At 37.3% G+C, this 25,342-nt stretch overlaps 1 protein-coding gene across 1 annotated transcript in view; it reads right to left on the bottom strand.

Moving 5' to 3' along the window:
- LOC142662963 (uncharacterized) overlaps positions 1-25,342 on the bottom strand; it is a 119,616-nt gene that overhangs the window by 70,442 nt on the left and 23,832 nt on the right. The window contains exons 3-10 of the mRNA XM_075841257.1: positions 21,136-21,171; positions 20,140-20,166; positions 19,254-19,289; positions 13,522-13,548; positions 13,419-13,445; positions 10,026-10,052; positions 4,346-4,402; positions 133-249 (exon numbers count right to left, since the gene is read on the bottom strand). Of these exons, the coding sequence (XP_075697372.1) occupies positions 133-249; positions 4,346-4,402; positions 10,026-10,052; positions 13,419-13,445; positions 13,522-13,548; positions 19,254-19,289; positions 20,140-20,166; positions 21,136-21,171 (354 nt within the window). The remainder of the gene's footprint in view (positions 1-132; positions 250-4,345; positions 4,403-10,025; positions 10,053-13,418; positions 13,446-13,521; positions 13,549-19,253; positions 19,290-20,139; positions 20,167-21,135; positions 21,172-25,342) is intronic.

Here is a 25,342-nt window from a genome sequence, read left to right as displayed (position 1 = left end):
TTTTTAATATATCATCTCAAAGCCATTGTACGTTGTACGTTGTTGTGGCATAAAACTGCTTTTACAACTGTGCTAAAAATTAGAGATGTAGGATAAACCATCCTGATGTGTGAAGGAATAGATGAAACTTACAGGTGACCCTGCAATCCCAGGCAATCCTGGATCTCCTTGAGGTCCTGGTGTCCCAGGAGGTCCAGGTGGCCCAGGTATTCCTGGTGGGCCTTGGATTCCTGTTTGTCCTTGTTCACCCTAAAAGAAAACCATAAATGACATCAAACAATTATTTACTTAATGCGCAATACATGGACGTTAGCCAGCAAGAGGCTCTAGTTGTATACATAGAAATATAGCTATAACATAACAAGCAAGCATTCATTTCTGGGTTAGTATGCGTTAAACATCAAGGGGTTTCCTATAAGAAAATGTAAAAAAATTTTAATGTGAAAGTTTTGGATACCATTGCCTTAATAAAAAGAATAACCATTTACATAACGTGATTGAGGAGGGTGAGGGTGTACATCATCCTACACTGTAACGTGGGCCAATTTGACATGCTGGAGATGTGTGGACGTACACTAACATTAAATCTCTCTTTAGATCTATCATAATTGCATAATCCTCAGTGTGCTCGTCTTTGACTTGCGGTTCCTTTATAATGACTCGAGGCCTCTGGCATCTATGCTGTTAGAACAATGATTTCTTAGAAGGATGGCATATCTTCTAAAAATATTCTGCTCTGAAACTCAATGTGTCCAAGCAGCGTGCCACGTTTAAAGCAGGGATTAATGGTGCTGCTGCCACAAGAATGCTTCCATGGCACGTTTCTTAGTAAACTATCAATGTTGTTTATTGGAAAACAGCCTATAATAGGAGACAAAGACACAGGGTCTATACTTAGGAACTTCTTCACATAAACATGCAGTGTAACTAGAAGATAAAATATTTACTACAATGTACTAGTATATTCCACTACCGTGGAGAAAACTCCTGCATTCTGCCATATCTATCTCCAATATATCCCTGACTTCAGGACACAATTTCTGGAGGATAGCTAATTCAGGATGTGCAGATATATAGATAATCAGGGCAAAATATTATCATGGGAAACCTATTTAAGGAACGTAGGACCTCAGTTTATTACAGCTAATAAAATAAGGCAAGTTCTATTAGGGAAAACGTTTTTAGATTTTTCTAATTTTTGTGTCCCATTCTAACAAATTAAAGTTGTTTTTTGGATATGGATTTCATTAGTTCGATTTACTGTGCAAGATGTAGGAAAATACAAATATTTCAAATATACTTACAGACTTTTAAAATACCTTTTCCACCATCGCGGCCCACTGCTTCATCTGCCGCCAATCTTCTCGAGTAGTGACGTTACGCGCATTGAGACAGCACATCACATGACTGTGGCAGCCAATCATAGAATGGCCCTGTGGACAGTGCCATGCCATAATGAGCTACCATGGTCATGTGAAGTCTCAATGGATGTGACTTCACTACCGGATGGGCTGGGTGAAGCAGTGGACTACTGCGATGGAAATAATCTTTTTTAAGACTGTAAGAAGTGTAATAGAAGTGTAATGGAGTGTTTCATATACGCTGAGTTTTATTGGTTTGGGAGAAGTTACAATGGAACCTGTTGAGATGCAGATCTACTGCGGAGATTAGTAAAAGTGCTTCTTAGAGAATGTTGGGATATTTTTAGCTATCCATTACTAGCATACTGCTTGAGATATTTTAAGTTAAGATTGATATACACCAATAAATTTCCTAGGCAACAATGTAATCTGCAGCGCCGGCTGACTAGAGGCCTCGCTGTCCTAACACATGGTCTGGTCAACAACAAAGGAGTTATGCCTCAGATCATGACTGCACTAATCCAGAGATATTGTCAGTCATTCAACAACTTCACTCCTGGAACATCTCTCGCCACCAACATTACAAAATTATGGAGTATTGTTTAAAACTTGGATGGCTTTCTGATCGAATACTAAAAAATATAAATTGTCTTATCATTATACAGTAACTAGATTAATGATATGGTTTTGGTTTTGGGTACAGATGGTTACAGAATAAGGCCAGGAGGGTGAGAAAAACAGAATTAATAAAATATAGAATCCCTACAAGGACCCATCAATGGTAAAAATTTACATTATGTCTACCGCCATGCTTATTCTCCAAAGTAGAGACAGTATTCTAGCAAGTTATTGTTTTTTATTACTTTACATCTCATGTTTCGAATTAATTCATTTTGGCTCTAGGCCTCTTTCTAAGTGTCTGAATTCAAATGAATTAATTTTTGCTCTAGGCCTCTTTCTTACTGTCTGAATTACGCCACAACGCTCCCTGCTGTTCTACTGAACCAAGCCTAGAAGGTCATAGAACCATATGGTGATGTGGGTCCAGTAGAACCACAGATAGAACCACAGGTAGTCACCGTATTGTGGCCATAATATAGAAACTATGGCCTCTTTCACACGACAGTATTTTGGTCAGAATTTTTTAAGCGAAGAGGGTCCAAAACATGGAAGAGGAACAAATCTTTCCATTATACTTTTTCTGTGAAGTTTCCACTGGTTTTGGCTTCCAAATACTGTAGCAAAAATATTGACCAAAAGACAACCATGTGAAAGTGGCCAAGTATGTGGTTGTATTATAGCCATCTGGAGCAGACCTAAATAATGCTCATGGCTTATGCAGATTAAATGTAAATGACTACAATAGGAGTTACATATTCACATTTTGTTATCATGCAAACCATTTGGTATCATTATTTAATGAAATAATGAAACAAAAGCAAAAAACAAATACAGTAATGCAAACTGCTAAAATCTATAAGAAACCCTTTGGGAAGCAAGTCAGTGAATGAGCCAAGCAAATAAAGGAGTGTACCTGGAAGATGCGCTTCCTTACGATCGCTGGCTGAACCGCCCGCACCGTATTAATCATAGCAGGCAACAGCTGATGGCGGACATCAGACCAGAATATCCCAGTGCAAGGGTGGGAGGAAACAGTGCAAGATGGGCCAGCAAAGTGTGACAAGTCAGAAGATGGGAGAAGACAAGAGAAGAAAGAACAGAGAAAGGGTAACAGAATGTTTTACTGTGAAACAGCACAAGTAGGAGGATGCTGAAGAGGAAAAATTAAACTTCAGAGGAGACCATTCAGGTGCAGGTCTTTACAACACCACAAACTTCTTTATATCTACTGATAAATGTTTCTTATTCACTTTTGACGAACAAGAAACTGCTCCATGGAAATCAATGATAATAACCATCAAGTTATCAGTAGTTACAGAGACGCTCATGTGACGTGGTCTTGGAGTGAGACACAGAAGATTGGCACCGCTGTTAAATTCATGGAGAATTGCTTCATGACAAAGATATGAGTGACTACACTGTCGTCCCTCCCTATCCCATTAGGATCATTATTCTCTCTTCTCAAACATCAAGAATGGATGTAATACCCTAAATAATCTGTAGGGGGAAGTATTGCTATGCATGTGTATAGAATACTGCTGAGCTAGAGAGCAATGCATCCAATACACAGAAATCCCCTATACCCTGTAAATGTAAAAATAAATGTGTCCAAAATGTATTTTATCTTTCAGGTATTATCCAGGTCTCTGAAATGTTCAGTCATCTTCAAAAGGCATAAATGATGTTATGTATCTTGGAGAGTAACGGCCAAAACTGACAAGTCAGAGGACGCCTATTATATATATATATATATATATATATATATATATATATATATACACATATATATATACACACACACACACACACACACACACACACACACACACACATACATACACATATATACATATATATGTATATATATGTATATATATGTATATATATATATATATATATATATATATATATATATATATATTTACATATATATATGTGTGTGTGTGTGTGTGTGTTACATTCTATCCATGGAATTGACATTGGTGATAAGACTTCTGTGTCGCACCTCACTTTACAGAGATGCACCTTATGCTTCCAAGTAGAATAGAAAAGAGAATTAACTTTTCTTCCATATGCTTTCAATGGAAGTGTATTTTTAGGCTGTCTGTCCTACAATGTCTGGCAACTTCATATTGCATTTTTCCCCATACATGTATCTTATTAAAGCCCCTCTGACAGTACCCATACTGTAATTACATGACTATAAAACTTCCATTAACTGTGATATATACTATGTAATAGAACATGATATATTTTATTTGCTGCGATATACTGTAATTGGTATACCACTCAAAAAATGCAATATTAAAGTTCTGGTCTAGACATTGTCTGCAGACTTTATTTAGTTACAGTTACCCACAAACCTTCAAATTAAGAATCTGATTGGAGCGTAGTGCTGCAAAAGTAGTACTTAAATATTCCTATTGGACAGCAGAAACACAGTGTCATATAACGTAAGTAACTTCTACATAGAGGATTTTTGTGTCGGGCACCAGAACAATGTTCATTTTCAAACACAATATATATTTAATTACCAGCTATACATCTGTATATAACATTGTAATGAAATATAGTGAAATGCTAGGCTGCATAACTAGTACAGGGCTTGTTAGAAATATATGTTAATAATAAAAGCTTGTAATAAATATAAGCATTCAGAATATCAGTATTGGTATAGTATGTAATGACACTTATTGCTGAATGTACATGTGATAAGTATGTCATATACACTATACATACATTTGCATCTTGGCAAATATACATGAGAGCATCTATAGAAACTGCTGTAAGATCAACGGCAAGAGATACTGCGTTTGAGGAGTTGAGCGATGTGACAGGTGTATAAATACAATTTGACCAGGTACACATTCTGGGCATAGAAATGGCAAGTTCTCACTGGCACACATCTACATAGGCTACACCTGACTCCAGCACTTTCCAGGTCAGTCTCATAAACCCATGAGATTTAGAACTGACAGAATAAATGCATGGAGAGAAGTGTATGACGCTGATTGGTCACTGATTGGTCAGCGTCATACACTTCTCTCCACAACGCCCACTTGGCCAAAAAGTAAAACACGCCCAGTTGGTCATTAAGAAACTCATTAGCATAAATCAAATATAGGTCGTAACTCCGTCAAAAATGATCGTTTTTCTAAATAAAAAACACTACTGTAATCTACATTACAGCGCCGATCACATCATGTACAAGATAGGGCACTTATAATGTGGTGACAGAGCCTTTTTAATTTATGGATTCAAAAATAACAAATACTTATCTTAAATTTCTTTGTACAACTAACTGGAGACTGACTAAGTTGCTGATAATGTTGTAAGTGCCAGGGTCCGATGAGCCATTTCCTTTAGTGTGAAATGGCAATGAAATGATTGCCCACCCAACAGCTGTCATACTAGTTCTTCAAAGACTAGAACTCTGCCTAGGGCATCAAGAAAGCTTGTACTGCCCCTGCTATCATTATTATAGGGTCACTGGGACATCTGAAAAAGGAGCATGAAAAACATTTCCAGTAGTGTTCTCCTAGCAGCAGATGTGCCTGATCCTTGTCCCCTGGTAGATCACCCAACTCCACAAAAAGTAGATCCCAGACTGATTTACAAAATAAATAAGTAATGAGAAGCTGAAAAAGGAAAAACTTTGCATAGAATTGAGTTTATCGGACAGTCTACTTTCTATAATCTGAGGTCACGCATTGCTGCAACTACACATTCATGTGTGACGTTAAACTTCAGGGATGTTGAGTTGGGAGATTTGATTTAATGGGATCCAATATATTTGTAGAGCAGTTTCTTTTGTCTCTGCCTTGTGTCCAGGTATTGTCAGCCTATGTACAGATGGCTGTGCACGGATCTGCTCATTCTCTCGCTCTCTAATCCTATGTGATGTTTATTCCTCTCTTTCACCTTGAGGGCTCAGCTGCAGGCAGCAGCCCAGCTCTGTAATAAAAGCCAGGACACAGGACACTGCTTGAGCGAGGAGTTTTTTGGTCTTTCTTTTTCAGCATAACAATCCAGTGATGATGTTTTTGCTAAATAAACACAGCTGACCCTTCTATCATGGTGTCCAAACTGCAACATAAGCACTGTCAATATATCACTGTAAAATCCCGTATGGCACCAGTAAGACAGGACGAGACCACTTCATTGGCCTTACACACCTTTTTACATTAGCATTTAACAACTTATTTTAGGTGTCTGGGCTACTAAAATGACATTTTGTAATAGCTTTCTCTATAATACGTGTAATACCTAAGGGAACCTACATGATCTATGCTCTTTTATGGCAAATGTCTGTCGGTTTCCTGAAATTCTAAATTGACATGCATAAGATTTATTTGACACAATATATAGAGAAAAGAAGTACTATGCACACCAATATGGAGTTATTTATGCAAACAAGTTATTTATTTATTTATTTGTAGCCACACATAGCGGTTACCCGCCAATCTTACAGCGCCATCCACGCAGGACCAGCATTGACTAAAGTGCCTGAGGAAGGTCAAGGTGTTGACCGAAACGTCGCACTGTCACTGGCTACAAATAAATAAATTATTTGTTTGGATAAATAACTCCATATTGGTGTGCATAGTACTTATTTTCTCTACTGGACCGGGTTGGGCCCCTACTCATGCACCCACACCATTACCTAGTGCTATCCGAACCTTGTAACTATGACACAATATATGTTACTAAAGTATTGTTCCCCCAAACATTACAAAAGATTATTTTTTTTGTGTCATGGTCAATAGTTAGGCTGAAAGGGTTGTTCAATATATATATATATATATATATATATATATATATATATATATATATATATACATTACTTTTTTTTAAATCAACTTCTAATCCTACAATAAAGTACAGATCTATAAAGAGAACAACAGCTGAAGACTCTTAAAGAGGCTTTTTTTAAGTGCATCGGTGCCCATCGTGGAGATGGCAAAATGTTTCTCACTATGCAGCCTGTACAGGAATTGACAGACATTTGGTAACTCTGCTTGACACCTAACATTTGTAATGATTAAGATTAGTACTGGGATTAAAGGAGGAGATTTAGAGCAGGAAAATGTCTCTTTCATTTATTTCTATTTAATTTATATGAGTCCAAAAATCTTTATAGGGATACAGAGCCCTAAATCCCCTGTTTCCCTTCACACAGCCATATATATACATGATACAATTCTGTTTTCCCTCAGCCAACACTAGGGGGAGCTCACTGCATACAGCTCCCATTAAACTGACTAATAAAAAAAAACAGTATGCAGTGAACTCCCCCTAGTGGCCACAGACATCATTCAATTCTCTTCTCATGAATTGCTCAGAGTTTCCAGTTACTAAAAACCCCCCTAAATGTGCCCTTGAGGATATATTTGCCCTATCTATTGCTACCCTGCAGTCTAATGCCAATAGACCTTTTTGGAAGCCCTGCACATGTGCCATAAAGGGAACACGGATGACTGAAGATGATGGGGTCAACACAGAAATCTACCATGAAAAGGTGCATTAAGTTTATAAGAAATATTGACTGTAGAAAACTATTTGATGTTCCATATTATGCATTTAATATAAAATTATTTAACCTTTTCTTAAACATGATGACATATTAAAGCGGCAAGTGGGAAGTTGGTGGCATTACAACACTCATTTCTTGGGTCTTCTATCCATTGGATAAATGAGGCTTACTGTTTACTTTAGGTGGGCATCCATGTACTTTAGGAGATGATGACGATTTTACGTTTTCTTGGCGTGAATTCTCAGAGCTCCAAATCTTGCATAGAGTTTATATAAAGCTGCAAGTTGTAATTGTTAAACTATTTGAGTGGTTTCTAATAATACTGATGTAAGTCCTTATATACTTTGTAGTGGAATAATATTTATTTATGTTAGCTGTTTCCTTTGTTAAAGCGACTATTAGGTTCTTATACCGTAGAAGCTTTGGCACTCAGGATTTGGTCACCACTACCTTACACATGGCAAAGGTCAGATCAACAATCTCTCAGGCCATAATAGGTTCATGGCTGGCAGCCAGATCCTTATTCCAAGACTGTGAGAGGCTTGTGTGTGCTTGTTCATTTCAGCTGATAATACCTCTCGTGCCACTCCACCCTATAAACCATGTCATCAATTCCTAACTAAATGACTGGCATGAAATTTGGAAGCAATCCAGAAAGATGGTAGTTACAACATTATTTATTTACTCGGCAACTTTAAACTTCTGGCCTTACTTCAGACACGTCACGTATTCATTGTTAAAGCAACGCGTTTTGCAGAATATTCAGATTATTGTTATTGCTATTTATGGTTGGGGACTTGATATGTATGTATTTCTTTTACAACATGGCTTATTAACATCCTAAATGAGTTCTTTCCAGCTTGTTATTGTCTTGTAGAGTGATCTGCTCAGGAAAACAATATCCAGAATTTTGAATCGTGTTTTTGGAAGGGAAAAAGCAAAACTTAGAAAAATAAACTACAAGACCATATGCTGAACATCTTGTGTGAATCCTTCCTCTGCCATAAAGTGCTTTGTATACATCTTTGCTTCCGGCAAAAAAAATTAATAGTACCATTGGCTTAATTTATCAATAGTTGCTAATATGAGCCTTTTGATTTAAACATTGGTCCCAAATGATGTGCTGATATAATAAATAATTTAATCATTTATCTACATAGGGGGTTAGAGATCCTTTTTTTATTTTGGTTACAGAGCTCCAAATGCCCTACCTCCCTTCACACAGCTATAGTGTTCATTGATAATATTCTGGCTGCCTGCAGTCACCACTAGGTGGAGCTTACTAAATACAGATTCATTATTGAGTTCGATGGGAGCTGTGCACAACTCTATACGCTAAGCTCCTCCCAGTGAGCGCTGCAGAAAGCCAGAATGAGCTATGTTCCCTGAAAATATATATTATAAAATTAATCAGCACCGAATTTTGGACTTTTTTTTTGTTTTTTAATATACAGCGCTGTGCAAAGCTGATCTAGTAAGCCCATATTTTATGTTCCGTAAATGAGCCATTCAGAGCTTCAGACAATATGGATGTCAGATACTTCTTTATTCTATGTTCTAACCTGCCATAGTCTGCAATGCTTACAAATATTATAATTAATGTTAAGGTAATAAATATGTTCATCTTCTTAAGTCACACTTCTAATTTAAAATAATTAGCCCAGGGTGCTGAAGCAACACTAATTATTCTAAAATCCTTATTTACAGTATTATTAGCGCTTGATCTTATGACCATTGATAAATGAGCCTATCTATGTATAACAAGTATTTCTCATTCTCCTTTGCTACAGGAACTAATGCCATGGGATTTGGCTCCTATCTATCTATCTATCTATCTATCTATCTATCTATCTATCTATCTATCTATCTATCTATCTATCTATCTATCTATCTATCTATCTATCTATCTCATATCTATCTATCTCATATCTATCTATCTATCTATCTATCTATCTATCTATCTATCTATCTATCTATCTATCTATCTATCTATCTATCTATCTATCTATCTATCTATCTATCTATCTATCTCATATCTATCTATCTATCTATCTATCTATCTATCTATCTATCTATCTATCTATCTATCTATCTATCTATCTATCTCATATCTATCTATCTATCTATCTATCTATCTATCTATCTATCTATCTATCTATCTATCTATCTATCTATCTATCTATCTATCTATCTATCTATCTATCATCTATCTATCTATTTCTCAATCCTTTTATTTGTATCCGATGAGAAGTGATAAATCGCCTCAGACAAATGAGTACAGTATATTCACATACATTAACATATAGCTCTGCAATAGGAATTTTTCATTAAACATCTGAGCTGTAATTTATTAGTCATGTTAAATCTGTTCTCCCCCTAGTGATTTGACTGTAATGAGATGTTTACTATGGTTGCAAGGAAAATAAACACTTCAATTAAGTGCCTTTTCAGCGTGCAGCGGTAGTAGCGCTTAGGGAGCAATAAATCGGCACATAGCAGGCAATATTTACCCTGTGAGAGTATTCCGCACAGTGACCCTGAAACGAGAATAAATAGGGCACATCCTTGTAAGGTCAGTATTATTGCTGCGTGGCAAATCTATAAAGCTGACATATATTGCATATGTCTTACAAACTATACACATAGAAGAAATAGCTCTATCATAAATATCATGGTAAGAATACAAGGTATACAAGAAACTCCTAAAATAAAATACTGCCCTGGTAACAGAAAAATACAACTAACAAAAGTGAAAAGAGCCTCCAGGTTATAATGAGAAAATGTTATGACCAGGGGTCTCCACTGTTTACCCGACCCTGGGTTTGAAAGTAACAACTCTTATGGGTGTCATTTTGTTATCTGTCATCGCCAGCTATACATGTAGCATTACATGGAAGTCATTCAAATGAATGCCAATAAAATAACGGCTGAGCATGTAATACATGAACATGTTCAGAGCCACATGGGTGAGAGCCTGTATAGGGAATATGGAAAGGGGTTGTCTTAGTGAAAAAAATCTTAAAGGGGTTGTACGGATTCAGCAAATTAATGTTCGTTTTTCTTTACTTAAAAGTTATATATTTTTCAATATACTTTCTGTATTATCCTCATGGTTTTCAAGATCTCTGCTTGCTATTAAACATTCATTGTTTACTTCCATTGGATACAATTCTGTCCATGGTCATGTGATGGACACACAGGTGCACGGCTCGTTACAGTATGTGTATCAGAGTCGTGTCTTCTAACTATCCCAGCACCCATCACATGACCATGGACAGAATTGTATCGACTGGAAGTAAACAATGAATGTTCCTACTGAATAACAACAAGCAGAGATCTTGAAAACCATGAGAAATTAATACAGAAAGTCTATTGAAAAACTTTTAATTATACAAAAAAATAACATTCATTTAATGAAACTGAATAACTCCTTTAATCCTTGAAAAACATGGAGGTAGGAAGAAATTCCATCATAAACTATGGCAAGCAAGCTATTAAATTGTAACTGCCAGTAAATACCCATTTTAAAGGTAAATATGAGAATTCTACCAAAAATGTTTTTAGAACTGTTACACCTGCAATGAACTGTGATCTAAACATAATGATAGAGAGAAGATGTAGAACAGATGTCACAAAGGGGGTTGAAGCGCTGGCACTAACAGCACTTTATATATAAATCAGCACAAAATATGCTTGCACTGCAAAGTATATTCTTAAACAGTTCTCTGGATAAAAATTGATTATTTACAATCCACTATAGCACAATCTGCCGCCTGGCATTCTCATGTGACCTCGATGCCTTACTCTCTGCCCTGCAGCGTAATGCAAAATGTGTATGCCCTGTATTGTTTTAATGCTAGACATGGACCCAGCAGGGGCAGAGGATTGAAATAGTAGCATCAGTAGTCACTGTCCGTGGGCTGTGTCTGGTAGTGCATTCACTTTAATGGGGCTAAGCTGCAATACCAGTCACAACCCATGGATAAGGGGGGCGCTGTTTCCGGAAAGGATACCCTTATATAATCTCATACGAGCCCTTTAAAGAGTTATAAATGATTATTTACATAAAGAACTTTTAATTGAGTACAAGACGTAACCTCAGTTCACAATTTACAATGTGGCCCTCAGACCATAGTTAAAAAAGTGATGTTTCTAACAATGGCTTCACCGAGTGGTAAATGCTTCATTCTAGATCACAATATACATTTTTGTTAAAAATAAATAAATTCAACAGAAAATGTAGAACAGTTTACACAATAATATCATCATAAATGTAACAAATTATAGGAATGGCTTCCTTCACATTATGGAAATTCTCTGAGATCCCAGTGACACGCTGGATGAAAAGTTCATAGTTTTTTTTTTTTAGTTGTGGTTCTTAGAACATAAAAGGTCAACAATTAGAAGGAAGATGGAAAAATAATAAATGTCTCCGTTTTTCTAACCTACATTGCAACCTCTTGGGGATATCACCTGTATGTCGCTATTTCAGGCAGGAAGGATACTGTCTGGATTGTTGTGTGCAGAATCTTATTTATTTTCACCTTTTTGGTCAAAGAGCATTGGGTTTATCCTCTCTCATTTGCCAAATTGCCTCACACCCAAATTGTTCTTGAGCAAAACAGGATTGGTTAAAGAAAACATTGTCACAGATGAGACCTCTCTAAAGCTGTACTGACTCCAGGAACAACTGTTATCCATTCCTTTCATAAAGAAGATTGTTATGTGTAAGGCCCTATTCACATGATAGGGAAAGTTGGCTGTTTTTTTAACGGCCGTCACACGGCTGCATTGACATCAATGCATGTCTATGGGGCTATTCACACGGACGTTTTTTAGCGGACCGTGTGAACGGGCCGGGAAAAAATAGGACATGTTTTGCCCATTTTCCCGGATCCCTCAATAGACTTAAGTCTATGAATGATCGATGAAAACGGGTCCTGCACGGTTGAAAAACTATTTGACACCCGGTCGTCTGAATAAAGCCTAAGGAATATGTTTCTTAAATCTTAAAGTGAATCTCCACCATTGAACAATATTTTGTTTGTTTTAAGTTAAATAAGTCCAACATTTTGTACCGATTAATTTTGAATATATCTTGATAGCAGTCAGCGCTCAGTTTTCTGATACAGAGATCCAAATCCTCTGAATAGACATAGAGTTAAATGATACAATTTTGTCTGCCTTCAGCCACCACTAGGGGGAGCTTACTGCATACTGGTTTGTTACTGAATTTAATGTATAATTAGTATGTAGTAAGCTCCCAATCTCCCTCTAGTGGTTATTGCAGGCAGGATCTTTTCGATTTAACTCTATGTTTATATAGAGAATTTGGAGCTCTGTTTCAAAAAAACAAAACATTGGCTTTTATAAAGATATATTAGAAAATTATTTAAAACAGAATGTTGGACCTAAAAATTACTTGATAAAAGATGGACATTCACTTTAAGTCTAAAAGTATAGTTTATAAATAGTTTTAATCTACAAATTATTATATTTATTTAGTTTGATATATTGTATCAAAACCAATTACAATCAGAATTGCATTTGCATGCTGCATCACAAGCAGGTGTATGTAACGCAATATTATAGCGGCCAACATAGCCATCGCTTAACTACACCAAGGTCTCTTATAGAGCCAACATTTTGACTACAGCTATAGGCAAAAATTGTTATTTCAGGTGCTTATAGAGTCTGCAGGGGAGCTACTATAAAGCAGACAGCTGTAGAAGCAGTTTAAAATTAGCACCTGCCATCATGGTCCTGGACTGAGCCACTAAAAGTAGCATTAGGGACCCAGTTTATCTGCTTTCCCCTGGTATTGTCTATAAATGTTCAAATATTCTGGCCCCCGCTTTTAAGCTTTAGATAAATTTGGTAGAAAAATCTATGGAAATTCTTACCTTCTCCCCTTTAGCACCTCCTGCACCCTGGCAAAAGAAAAAACAAATTTAAGAAATGGACAAACCTATACTAATATGAGTCTCAAAGAAAACAGACACTTACTGGCTGTCCTTTTGGGCCAGGCGGACCCTGACAAGAAAAAGTGCATTTTATTTAGATGAATTTGTGACAATAAAATAAATCCTCCATAATTATGAAGCAAATAACACCATAAATACCATATGAAATGGGGAACTGTCTGAAAATATTAAGGAACACTTTCTTTGCTCATAAGCACATAATCACATTGTAAAAGTCCTGCATTGTAATTTGTATTCATTGCAGAAATAAGAAGCAGCTCCTCTGTTTATTTTAGGTGTAATGGATTAATTACTTGCCAATAGTTACAACTCATCAGTATAGAAAATATTTACAATATAAAATAAATCAATCATTGATAGATGTCAGGAACAGGAAAAGAGCAATAACGGCCATTCGTTTGGTCACTGTTACACGGGACCACCGCCCGACCCCATTGAGTAAAACATTGCTCAGTGCCGAATATTAAGTAAAGATGTGCTGTCTACAAACAAACCAGTATAATTTGCTCCTTATCTTAAATTGACCCATTGTATATTTACAGAAACTATTTATAAGATTTCAATGTTCTGCTGTATAAACAATTGAACACAATTTGTAACAATTTGAGGATCATATTAGCTCAATCATAAACTCTATGCTTCTGTTCAGCACTTATAAAAATATACATTTCACAGTGTGATTTAAACTAGGGATATTGGAATGTCATTATAGATAATTGGTCGCCTTAACCCTGTTTGGCAGACATAACATTACCTTCCTCCTGTTTCGTGCTGAACGTGCGCTAGAGAGAAGTCGTTCGAGAAACTAAGTGATGCACCGAATGGTCTTACTGATAAAAGGAGGACCCAAAATGGACTATTGTAATCAGTAGTGAAACCAAATGGACTATATAAAAGTCAACGCTTGATAAACCATGGGACTGTAAGCGCCAATTTTAGATGTTTTGAGAAGAACGCTACTGAATAACAAAGTACACCCTGTTTATTGCATGAAAAGCTCATGTGGTGTTCTTACACAGTCAGGCACATGTGTGAACGCTGCTGCTTGTACAGTTGGGACTAACTCATGTAAATCCTCACATCATGTGCTATAAAGTATGCACTATAGTGGCCATGATTCTCGTTTGCCATGTACATAGATAAATGGCACATGAAAAAAGGTGCAGATATCATTCTCCGTACCCTGTCATGCCCCTTACATGAAAAACTTGCCATGAGGAGTACAAAAAGAAAAAGATGGCACACACAAGATAGTACATTTGCCACATGTTACTATGGATGCCCTTTATTCTAGCATCACTGACAGATTCCACACCCAACACCTGAAATTATGTGCCCCAATATATTCTGGCATTTTTTGCAGAGCTCTATCTACTGGAATAAGGACCTGCTAATCCCAGGACAAGGTATATATATATATACTTCTAAAGTACTATTCTTTTGTTTAAAGGGTTATTCCAATCACGCAAAGTTATATCCCTTTGTGATCGGTGGATCCCCACTGATCCTGAGAATTAAGGGGCCACAGCACTACTTTAGCGCTGTGTCCCCTTCTCAGTGTTTCTCTCCTCAGCCGCGCTCCCATCTACTCACTGTGCAGGGAATTGCAACACTGCTCCATTCAGATTAATAGGGCCCTGCTGAAGTTCCCTGAACAGCGGGTGGCCGGGAGCGACGCTGTGCAGGGAAACACTGAGAAGGGGAAACCAAACTGAAGCGGCACTGCAGCCCCTAACTTTCTCAGCATCAGTGGGGGTCTCGGTAATATGACCGCTACCAATCACATATGGCATATCCTAGCAATATGCCATATGCCACACTTTGTGTTATTGGACTAACCCCTTAATAAGAGCTCAGATAAGATTGGGCATTATGTACATTACTAATTGTAATGTTAACAACATGTCAACATAATAGTACAGCAACATCATATGACATACACAACAGTGACCCCCAAAACTTTAAGTTAAGATAGTTATTTAATATTAATGTCCCTTGAAGAACAGTGGGTGATGACTAGGAACACCAAGAACACAGTGTATTTCTGAAATTGATAAACATTGCACATTGTGTTACCACCACTTCCATGTTCTACAATTTAAAATAGAATTATCACCTCCTGTTCCTTAAGGGTCACCAAAAAAAATCACAAAAAGAGACAACGTAATAAACATGACTCCAAGACGAGATGTGTAAATGTAGTGTTTAGACGCATGAAGTCTAGCCAAACATGGGTGTAATAATGGTCGATGTGTCATATTTGATGTATTATGCTTGCTGAGGAAGTGGGAGAAGTCGTACACATTGCTTTTGTTTTACCTTTCAAAAGGGCAAAACATGTTCCAGGACAATGTCTAAGAATTGCTATTTCCTTTTGGCTATCAATCTTAAAGATCTCCATTCCCAATTTACATCTCCATGAAATGATACCATATCACAGCTGCTGTTGGCAAAACAATAAATCTGGAGAATATCCCAGATGTCTGCACACTATCTCGAGACAACATGCAGCAGATTTCCCGAGATTAGGTGTCCAGAGCTGCACTACTGGAACAAACCATCAAACAGAACAGGTTCCTGATTCCAAAACTTTCCTATGCGACATAAAGAATGACCTTACTATTTCCAAATCTCAGGATCGTAACTGGTTATTGTCATCGAGTCAATAAAGCAAAAGAAAAGTTGCATAAATATCCTAAATGAAATTGTAAAACTGCTAAGGTAGGAAGATATCATTGTAAACATCTGGTATGGGTTAGTTTGGACAAGCGTCTTTAGTTTTAGAGACCCCTTTCAATCCAGGAGGTATTCTAAAAGATTATGGGGGAAATGTATTATTTTTTCTATGCCAGTTTTTTGGATTATAAAAAACTCACAAATGGCACAAAATACACAATTTGCAGGAAAAATTTGAAGTTTGTGACGCGTCCGCCACTCACTCCAATTTTCTCAAGAGTGGGCGGAGATTAATGGAAAGGACGGAGACAAGTTTAATGTAAATTACTTTAGAGAGTGGCATAAATTATAGCGTAAATCTACTCCAGCTCGTAGCTGGAGTAGATTTGACTTGCTGGTGCACGGATGGCCGGAAATGCGTCTAATTTATGAAGAGGCAAGTGCCTACTAATAAATTAGACTCATCTTACTGCAGAAATCTTTATCTTAAGACTGGCACATGAAATGCCAATCTTAATAAATCTCCCCCTATGTTTATAGACCCAATTTTCTTTTCCATTTTACCTTTTTTTTTAAACTTTATTAGGGCAACATTGTCGCCAGTCAGGGGAATTGCAAACAGATGTAAAGTAATTTCATCACAACGATTAGTGCAGGGACAATGCATATCTTATGAATGGTCAATCTAAATACACATATTCAGATTCTATTTAACTCACACATTATATAGCACACAAAACAGTGATACACAAAAATTGTGTTGTTTAATAGGACCAAAATGCTGACCGGATCTGTATAATGTAAAAGTGACGTAAGGCTGAGGCCACATGGAGATTTTTGAAGTGCAACTTTCCAGTATTAAATATCCTATTAGGGGATTCCATATTAATAGAGAGGGGTCCCCCATTCAGGATCCTTATTTATTAGACAGATTGGAGAGTGGCTACAAAGAGTATCCCTGTCCATACACAGAAAGCTCATTGATTTCAATAGAAACTGTGTAATGCTGAATAGTCCCTGTGGTGGTGCTTCAGAGGAATTGAATACTTTCACCCGTGTTCTGCCACAGAATTCAGCTGACTGCTGGGGGTCTCAGCTGTAGGACACCCTGTAATCAACTTATCATAAAGGGGCCATCTAATAAAAGGGATTGTCCAAAGATGTGCACTGAGTGAGTTTCACAGGTTTGAATAAGACATTGTGACATGCCTAGGGCCATGTTGTACTCTTTTAGGGCTCATTCAGATGAGCGTATATGTAGTCCGTGTGACGGCCGTTAAAACAACGGCCGTCACATGGTTTCATGTATTTCAATGGGGCAGTCCACACAACCGTTGTTTCAACAGAGCGTGTGGAGGGTCCGTGAAAAAATAGGACATGTCCTATTTTACTGCGTGTCACGGATCCCTCCCTAGACCCTAGACCCTAGTCTATGGGGGATCCGTGACAATGCACCCCGCATGGGTGCACCTTGAACGTGAAAAACTGCAGTTTTTCACGTCAAGAGTAGCCAGAGGTTAGCTACGCTCGTCTGAATGTAGCCTTAGTCTTTATCAACAACCTTGTTGAATTGTACTTGGTATTTATCATCTTTGAAAAGATGTTTCTGGAATTTGGCTCCTCACTGTTTTAGCTTCTGGATAGTGATGTTGAATATATTCTACAGTATATTGACTTCAGCCTAAGGTGGATGTCCTCATAAAACACCTCAGCAGACCCTGCAAATACTGTTCCGTCTCTAATAAAGGGTCCACTATGTGTTAATGGCTTTGTTTGTAGTTGAATGGATAGACTTGCATGGGTGTCTGGGAACGGAATGATTTCATTCACAGCTGTTCGCTGAACCTGGGTCACAAAAGCTAACACTTCTCATAAATGGCAAAATCTGGGACATTTGAATTGTTAATAGAGAACTTGCAGTGCACCACACTGGAAAGAAATTACAGTCCCAAATATGTATTTATAATGGGAATTTTATGTGCTATGGACAGATTCATTAAAGGGGCCATTACTAGAGGAATTTGAGCGCAATAATTATTTATTACGAGACCGGAACAGTGACTTCATCACAGCAGTGGGACGTTTGGTGCAATATATATCACACAGGGCACTTAATGTCAACCAGAACCACAATATGGAAATACGGATTTCTGTTAATAATAGGTCATTTAACATTACACAATGTACAGGGCCATTTAGTATGCTGGTTCTTAGGGATTGTTATTAGGTGTCACACATGGAATACATTTTTAAAGAAATTTTGGTAAAAAAGATTAAGTACATGACTACATCTGTAAATCAGATGTATTTCATATTCTTACTTATTCAATGTATCTGTCAACTTGTTACTTGTAATTATTATAGTGACATGTATCACCCACTTTGTGCCAGTGCAAAATTTCTCCAATGATAGATAAAAGGGTTGTTTGGCATTAGATAATGGGTGTTTTTTTCCAGATAGAGCACGACTCTTGTCCATGGGCTGTGTCTGGCATTGTAGCTCATCCCCATTTAAGTAACTTGCGCTAATAACAGATACAAGAGTGGCGCTGATTTTTGAAAAAAAATAACAACAATCATGGATAACCTCATAAACTGTATTTTAGTGATATTACACCCACTGTGTTTGATTAATCGAGTCTAAAATTGTGAACCAATCATCATTGGAATATTTACTGCTGTTAATCTATGGACCCATTTTCTAACATACCTTAAGGGTGGGTGTACGAGCGTGGGCGTAAATGGATTGGGTCTTGATATTAGTTCAAATTCAGAAGAAGTAGATAAATGGCCACCAAATTATGGTTGCCAGCCTGCCCAATTTCTGAATGAAAGCCTATAAAAAATGAGGTCATTAGGGGCCTTCATGATATCTGTGTACGCCGTATGTCATAGATGAAAATTACAAACAGAACCATAATGACCTCATTTTTCATAGCCCGCCAGTGAAAAAGAGAAAAGAGACAGGTCAGCAACTCTGAAGCGAAAAAGGGGGGTCACATATAGTGGAATTGTGTAGATATATATATACTGCAATAGTGGTCTTCTATTTTAAATCATCATCTTTGATGGACTTACCATATCACCTTTCTCCCCTTTTTGCCCAGGATGACCCTATAATGTAAAGGAGAACATAAAAAAAAGCAATAAAAAGTTGCAGTTTCTAACATAATCCTCCATGACAGTTTTACTAAAAAAATTTCCTTCCCTACCTCATAACAATCTACGTTTAAAAGACTTAAAAATATGTCACTAAGTTGAGAATATTATGCAGTGCAGATCTCAGTCCTGCGGTGTGTAGCCCTTAATAATCCGTTTATTTCGTTTACCCTCACTCATTTGGGTAGAATACAATTGGCGTCCTGTATGCTCTCTCGCTGACCTTGTCACTTCAGTTATTAGGACTGAGTAATGCAGCTTATTTATGGAGTGACAACTTCGAACTGAGAGCTGCAGAAAGGTATAAAATGGTTTGTGAACATCAGAAGAACGCCAGTAAATATTGACAAGGACTGCCCGGCTATGTACCCAGGTGGTGCCAAATGAAATGTATGCTCCATTTCTTACTCCATGCAAAGTGTCAAGCATTTAGATCCTAAAAGCATTAGTACACTATATATTATGCTGCAAAATAAGACCTGATCCGTCGGAAGCAGCCGTGCAAACATTTTAGACTATGCAATGTTATGGTTAGAATTGTTCTCAACAAACAACCCAAGATGCCAGTCATGGTGCTAATTCTGGAGAGGAATTTCATACTCGCTAAGCGACCCCACTATATAAGTGACATTTTTTGGATACTCAATACTTGCAGCAATAACCTTGGGGGTATATTTCCATCATAAAAGTTACTGTAGAAAGGTGGGAAGTTTGGGAAAAGGATTTCCCACCAGCTAAGGCTGTTGCTGCCACAAATGACTAGTATCGTATTCTAGATATACTAGCTAAGCAATTAAACACTTACAGACTTGCCGTCTAATCCTATAGGGCCCTGAAATACAAATAAAAGATAAATATGAACACTTAAGGATGTCACCATTTATGCGCCATATACAAGGGAGTTCTGCTATGTACCCAGAAGATGTCACATAAGTATTATTACTGGATATTAAACCAAAAACAACCTCATATACTCACAACCCTGTCTGCATTGGACAAAATGGCAATGGCATTCCCATTCCAGTTAAATTATGACTTAATTAAAATATTACACTGCTTCTACAGCTCTTTCTTCAACTTAAAGGGGTTGTCTGAGATTATAAATGTTTTTTTGTTTTTTTCTCAGAAACGGTGCCACTAAAGTATATGGGCTGTGTCCAGTATTGCAGACAAGGCTAATTTACTTGAAAGAGTGTTGAGCCGAAATACTGGACACATCGTATGGAGTGGTGATTGTTCTAGAATCGAAAGGATAGTGGCCTTTTTGTAACTCTGGACAACCCCTTTAATTTAAAATGAAGGGTTAGAAAAACAAAACTAAAAGAATAAATCAATGAATTGCATAAAAACACAATAGATAAGCATCAGGAGTTTCATGATAGGAACTCAATAACTTAACTGATTAATTAAATTGTCATCACACTTAATGAAAATGTATACACGAATGACAAGCACATTAAGGTGTTAAAAAAATCTAAGTTTCTTCCCTTCATTTTTTCCAATGCAATCATGCAATCAATGCAAAGAAACAATATAAAGTCACAACAGGGTTATGTAGAAAATATATGTATGAGCTATAATATTGTCCATAGCAACCAATCAAGGTTAGAAATCATAAGCAAGCATTGGATCGGTTGTCATGGTCAAAACAAGTTATTCATTTTATACTAATCTAAAGTTTTTTTTCTTGGTAAAGAAAGAAGTCACTTTGTAAGAATTTTAATAAAAATAAAAATATATATTATAAAAAAACATAAATGTGTTTTATTATGTATTGATTCTGGCTTCAGTGATGACTTACGGGGAATCCAGGAAATCCTCGAGTTCCAGGCTGACCCTGTAAATAGATATGAGACATCACATTACTTTGCATTACTTGTACTGATTCCAAGTTACAGCCTGTATTATGTTTCAGAGCTGCATTCACAATTCTGTGGGCTTCAGAGCTGAAATCTCTAAGTATTCCTCTTAGTAATATATGTCCATAGACTTAAATATTTCTACCAACAATATTAACATAGTTGAATTAGTGAGTGCCATTGTGCTGTCTGAAAAGGCTAGAGGTTACATGACACACTTCCCTGCAGCCCTCACTTATAACAAACAAGAGGAGCCCTACCACTACTTCTGTCTACTGATTTGTACTTTTGGGAGCTATAAATGGTACAATTGTCCCCACAAGTTAAATAGAATCCCCACCTTTACAGAAGGGCAGCTAAATGGTTTTCTTGTGCAAAAATAAAAAAAACTCTGTAATATATTTGTATGACTGTTTTAGATGTTTTATAACTGAAATTCAGCCTTATGCAGCCCATTGTAAAGAATCTGTAATGTAATGTTTCTCTTTTTTACCCAAATCCATCTTTTCTTTAAATGTCTCCTTTTTTGACCCAATAAATCCATTTGCATTGATAAATTAACTTTATCACTCCAATAAGTGTCCGGTCCTAACTGTATTTTAGAGAGAAAATTTTATTTAATGATTGGATGCAATGTGGACCTTAGGCACCATGTACACGACCGTATTTTCATCTATTCGTAAATACTGTCCGTAAATACAGATCTGTAGTCATCCGTAACTTATCCGTATATACAGAACGGTATCCGCAAATAGGGTCCGTAAGGCATCCGTATTTGACCCGTATATACGGATTCGTAAAAAAATGGGAGGCTGCAAATGATGTCACCAACATGTTGCATAGCAACGCTTCCGTAAATACGGATGGTTTACAGATGCACACCCGTAGCCGTCCGTATTTACAGAAGAGCCCATTGGCTTCTATGGGAGAGTCCGTGCTGTAATTATGGACAAGAATAGGACATGTTCAATAAATTTTTCAGCACGAACATTGCGTAATTACGAATGAAATATATACGGCCGTGTGCATGGGGCCTTAAAATGTATATATTCGGAAGGTTTGTGTTTTAGCATGGAAATTGTATTTTTCACAAGATGAACCGTATGTGTCCCTCTTCGACCATCCAAAAAGTAGGAGGTATGATTAATCACATTGATGTTAAGGGGTTAATACTATATGTAGTACAGCAGCACTGAGCAGTAGCTGTCAGTCATCACATAGGAGGGCTGAGGACACATCCTCTACGCAGACTTCTGAATGGAATTTCGCTGAAGTATTGTGAAAGGTAAAGACACATACGGTATCTCCCCAGCCAAGTAACTTAAAACACTGCTTTAAACCATGTTGCCAAATAAAAGAACTATATTTATTTAAAATCACTGAAAAAGACCATACTTACTGATACAAGGGCAGGTACACACACCACTTCCCAGCAGGATGCAGGCAAACCACAATGCTACATAGAGGGAGATTGCTCAGGTGCAAAATACAGAGGTAGAGCCACTGTTCATCAGTATTTTGCACCTCAGCAATCTACCTCTATATAGCATTGTGGTTTGTCTGTATCCTGCTGGGAAGTGGTGTGTGTACCTGCCCTTGTATCAGTAAGGCTTCATTCACATCTGCACCAGGGTTCCGTTCCATCTGAGTTTTGCATCAGAACGGGACCCCGACTGACACAAACGGAAACCAATGGTTTCCGTTTGTCTCCGTTGTGCAAGGGTTCTGTCGCTTTGACGGAATCAATAGCGTAGTCGATTGCGCTATTCATTCCATCAAAATGAGGGAATCCCTGCACAACGGAGACAAACATAAACCATTGGCACCGGATCCGTCACCATTGAAATCAATCAGGGCTCCGTTCCAATGGAAAACTCAGACGCAACGTCAGAACGGGACCGAGACGCAGATGTGAACGAAGCCTTATCCTTTTTCAGTGATTTTTTTTTTATACCATGTTGGAAGTAGAATCATGGCTGCTCTATTCATTCTAGTTTAAGTCGTTTCAACCATATGGAAGGAATTACTCTTCTCTTTAAGCTTTAATAGTGCATCAAACATATAGTAAAGAAAGTGTTTTTTGTCCCATTCCACCCCACAAATTAATTTTTTCCAGTTTCCTAGTACATTATAAAGTACAATGGCTTTGGAAGGCGGGGAGAAAAAAAATTAAAACTGAAAAATGGCTGCGGCGGGATGGGGTGAAAATAATTGTAAAATGAATTAATTAATTGATTACCTACATATTGCAATAATTTACAGAAATTGAAATAGTTTACATTTAACCCCTTCCCGACATTTGATGTATCCATACGCCAAAGTCGGGTAGGGGAAGTATGGAGCGGGCTCACGATACCGGTGTCGGCTGTATGTTACAGCCGACACTTCAGAGTAACTTGAGCGCGATCCCGCTAGTTTAACTCGTTAAATGCTGCAGTCAATACCGACCGCAGCATTTAAATCATCAGAAAGAGGGGGGCGACCCCCTCTAACAGCTATTCGCGCCCCCCGCAATGCAACCGTGGGGGGGCGATGGTTGCTATGGCTGCCTGGGGGCTTAATTAACGACCCCAGGTCCGCCATCTTTGTACACCTATTAAGCCCTGCCTCCGGCCTGTCAGAATCACGATATACTGCAATACATTAGTATTAAAGTTTAACGATCACTGGTTGAAGTCTCCTAAGGGGACGAATAAAAAAAGTAAAAATGAGTTAAATAAAGTTGTTTTTTTAGCATAGTAAAAAAATAAATAAATAAACATAACTGGTATCGCCGCGTCCATAAAAGTCTAAACTATTACAATATATCATTATTTAACCTGCACGGTGAACGCCGTAAAAAAAATAATAATGTAAACGCCGGAATGTCTATTTTTTGGTCACCTCATCTCCCACAAAAAATGAAATAAAAAGTGATCAAACCGTCACATGTACACCAAAATGATATTATTAAAAACGACAGCTTATCTCGCAAAAAATAAGCCCTCATACCACTTAATCTACGGAAAAATAAAAAACGTATGGCTCTCGGAATTTGGCGACGCAGAATAAATTTTCTTTTTTACACTTAGGTTTTTACATGTAAAAGTAGTAAAATATAGAAAACACTATATATATTTGGTATTGGCGTAATCGTATTGACCCAGAGAATAAAGTTAACTTGTTGTTTTAAAAGCAGAGTGAATTCTGTAAAAACGGCGCGCAAAAAAACATGGAGGAATCCCTGTTTTTTTCATTTTCTACCCCACAAATAATTTTTTTACTGTTTCCTAGTACATTATACGGAAAAATAAATGGTGCTACAAAAACGACAACTCGTCCCGCAAAAATCAAGCCCTCATAGTACTATATCGACGGAAAAATAAAGACGTTATGGCTTCTGGAATGTGAGGAGGAAAAAACGAAAATGAAAAAATCCGAAAGTTGTTTACGACGGGAAGGGGTTAAATAATTTTCTGTGGTTATAAGAATGGAATGATTATACAAGTAAACATTCTATCCAATATTTATTAGGAATGGAATTGCCCTGATTACTTACTTTATATATTTATTATTGTTACTGTTGTTAACTATTACTTCATGAACTGCGGTAAACACTAGTAATGTCACCCACGATGAGGACAGGGCTAATTGCTCACATAAAGAGTTCCACTTATTTGGAATCGTGCTGTTTATACATTTATGTTAATAATCCGCATTAGAACCATTTGTCATGCATTACCTCCCCTCAAATCAGGAATTCAAAACTAACAGACAAATGGTGTGGGGGGGGGGGGGGGGGTGGTCCAATCACTGGGGGAGGGGGATCCTACGATTAAGGTAGCAAACAAAATGTATTTTCCAAGACCAAGCTCTATTCTTGAGTATAATCATGGTGGTGTCTGATATTCTGTATACTCGTCTATATTGACAATCAAAAAACTTACAGTTACATAGTACGGTTAAAATAAGACATATGTCCATCAAGTTCGACCTCGGGATGGGAGAAAGGGAAGAGATGGGAGAAATTCTACAACTTTGTTGATCCGGAGGAAGGTTTAAAAGAAAAATAAATAAATTAAGTAAATAAATAAAAAAATTACCTTGAAGGCATTAACCAATCTTCCCTAAAAATAAAAAACCCTCCTGATCCCAAGTGGCAATCTGACG

This window comes from Rhinoderma darwinii, chromosome 11 (genome assembly GCF_050947455.1).
Source record: "Rhinoderma darwinii isolate aRhiDar2 chromosome 11, aRhiDar2.hap1, whole genome shotgun sequence".
NCBI classification, from domain to species: domain Eukaryota; kingdom Metazoa; phylum Chordata; class Amphibia; order Anura; family Rhinodermatidae; genus Rhinoderma; species Rhinoderma darwinii.
Note: the sequence above shows the minus strand (reverse complement) of the source record. Positions and strands in the feature narration are given on the sequence as shown.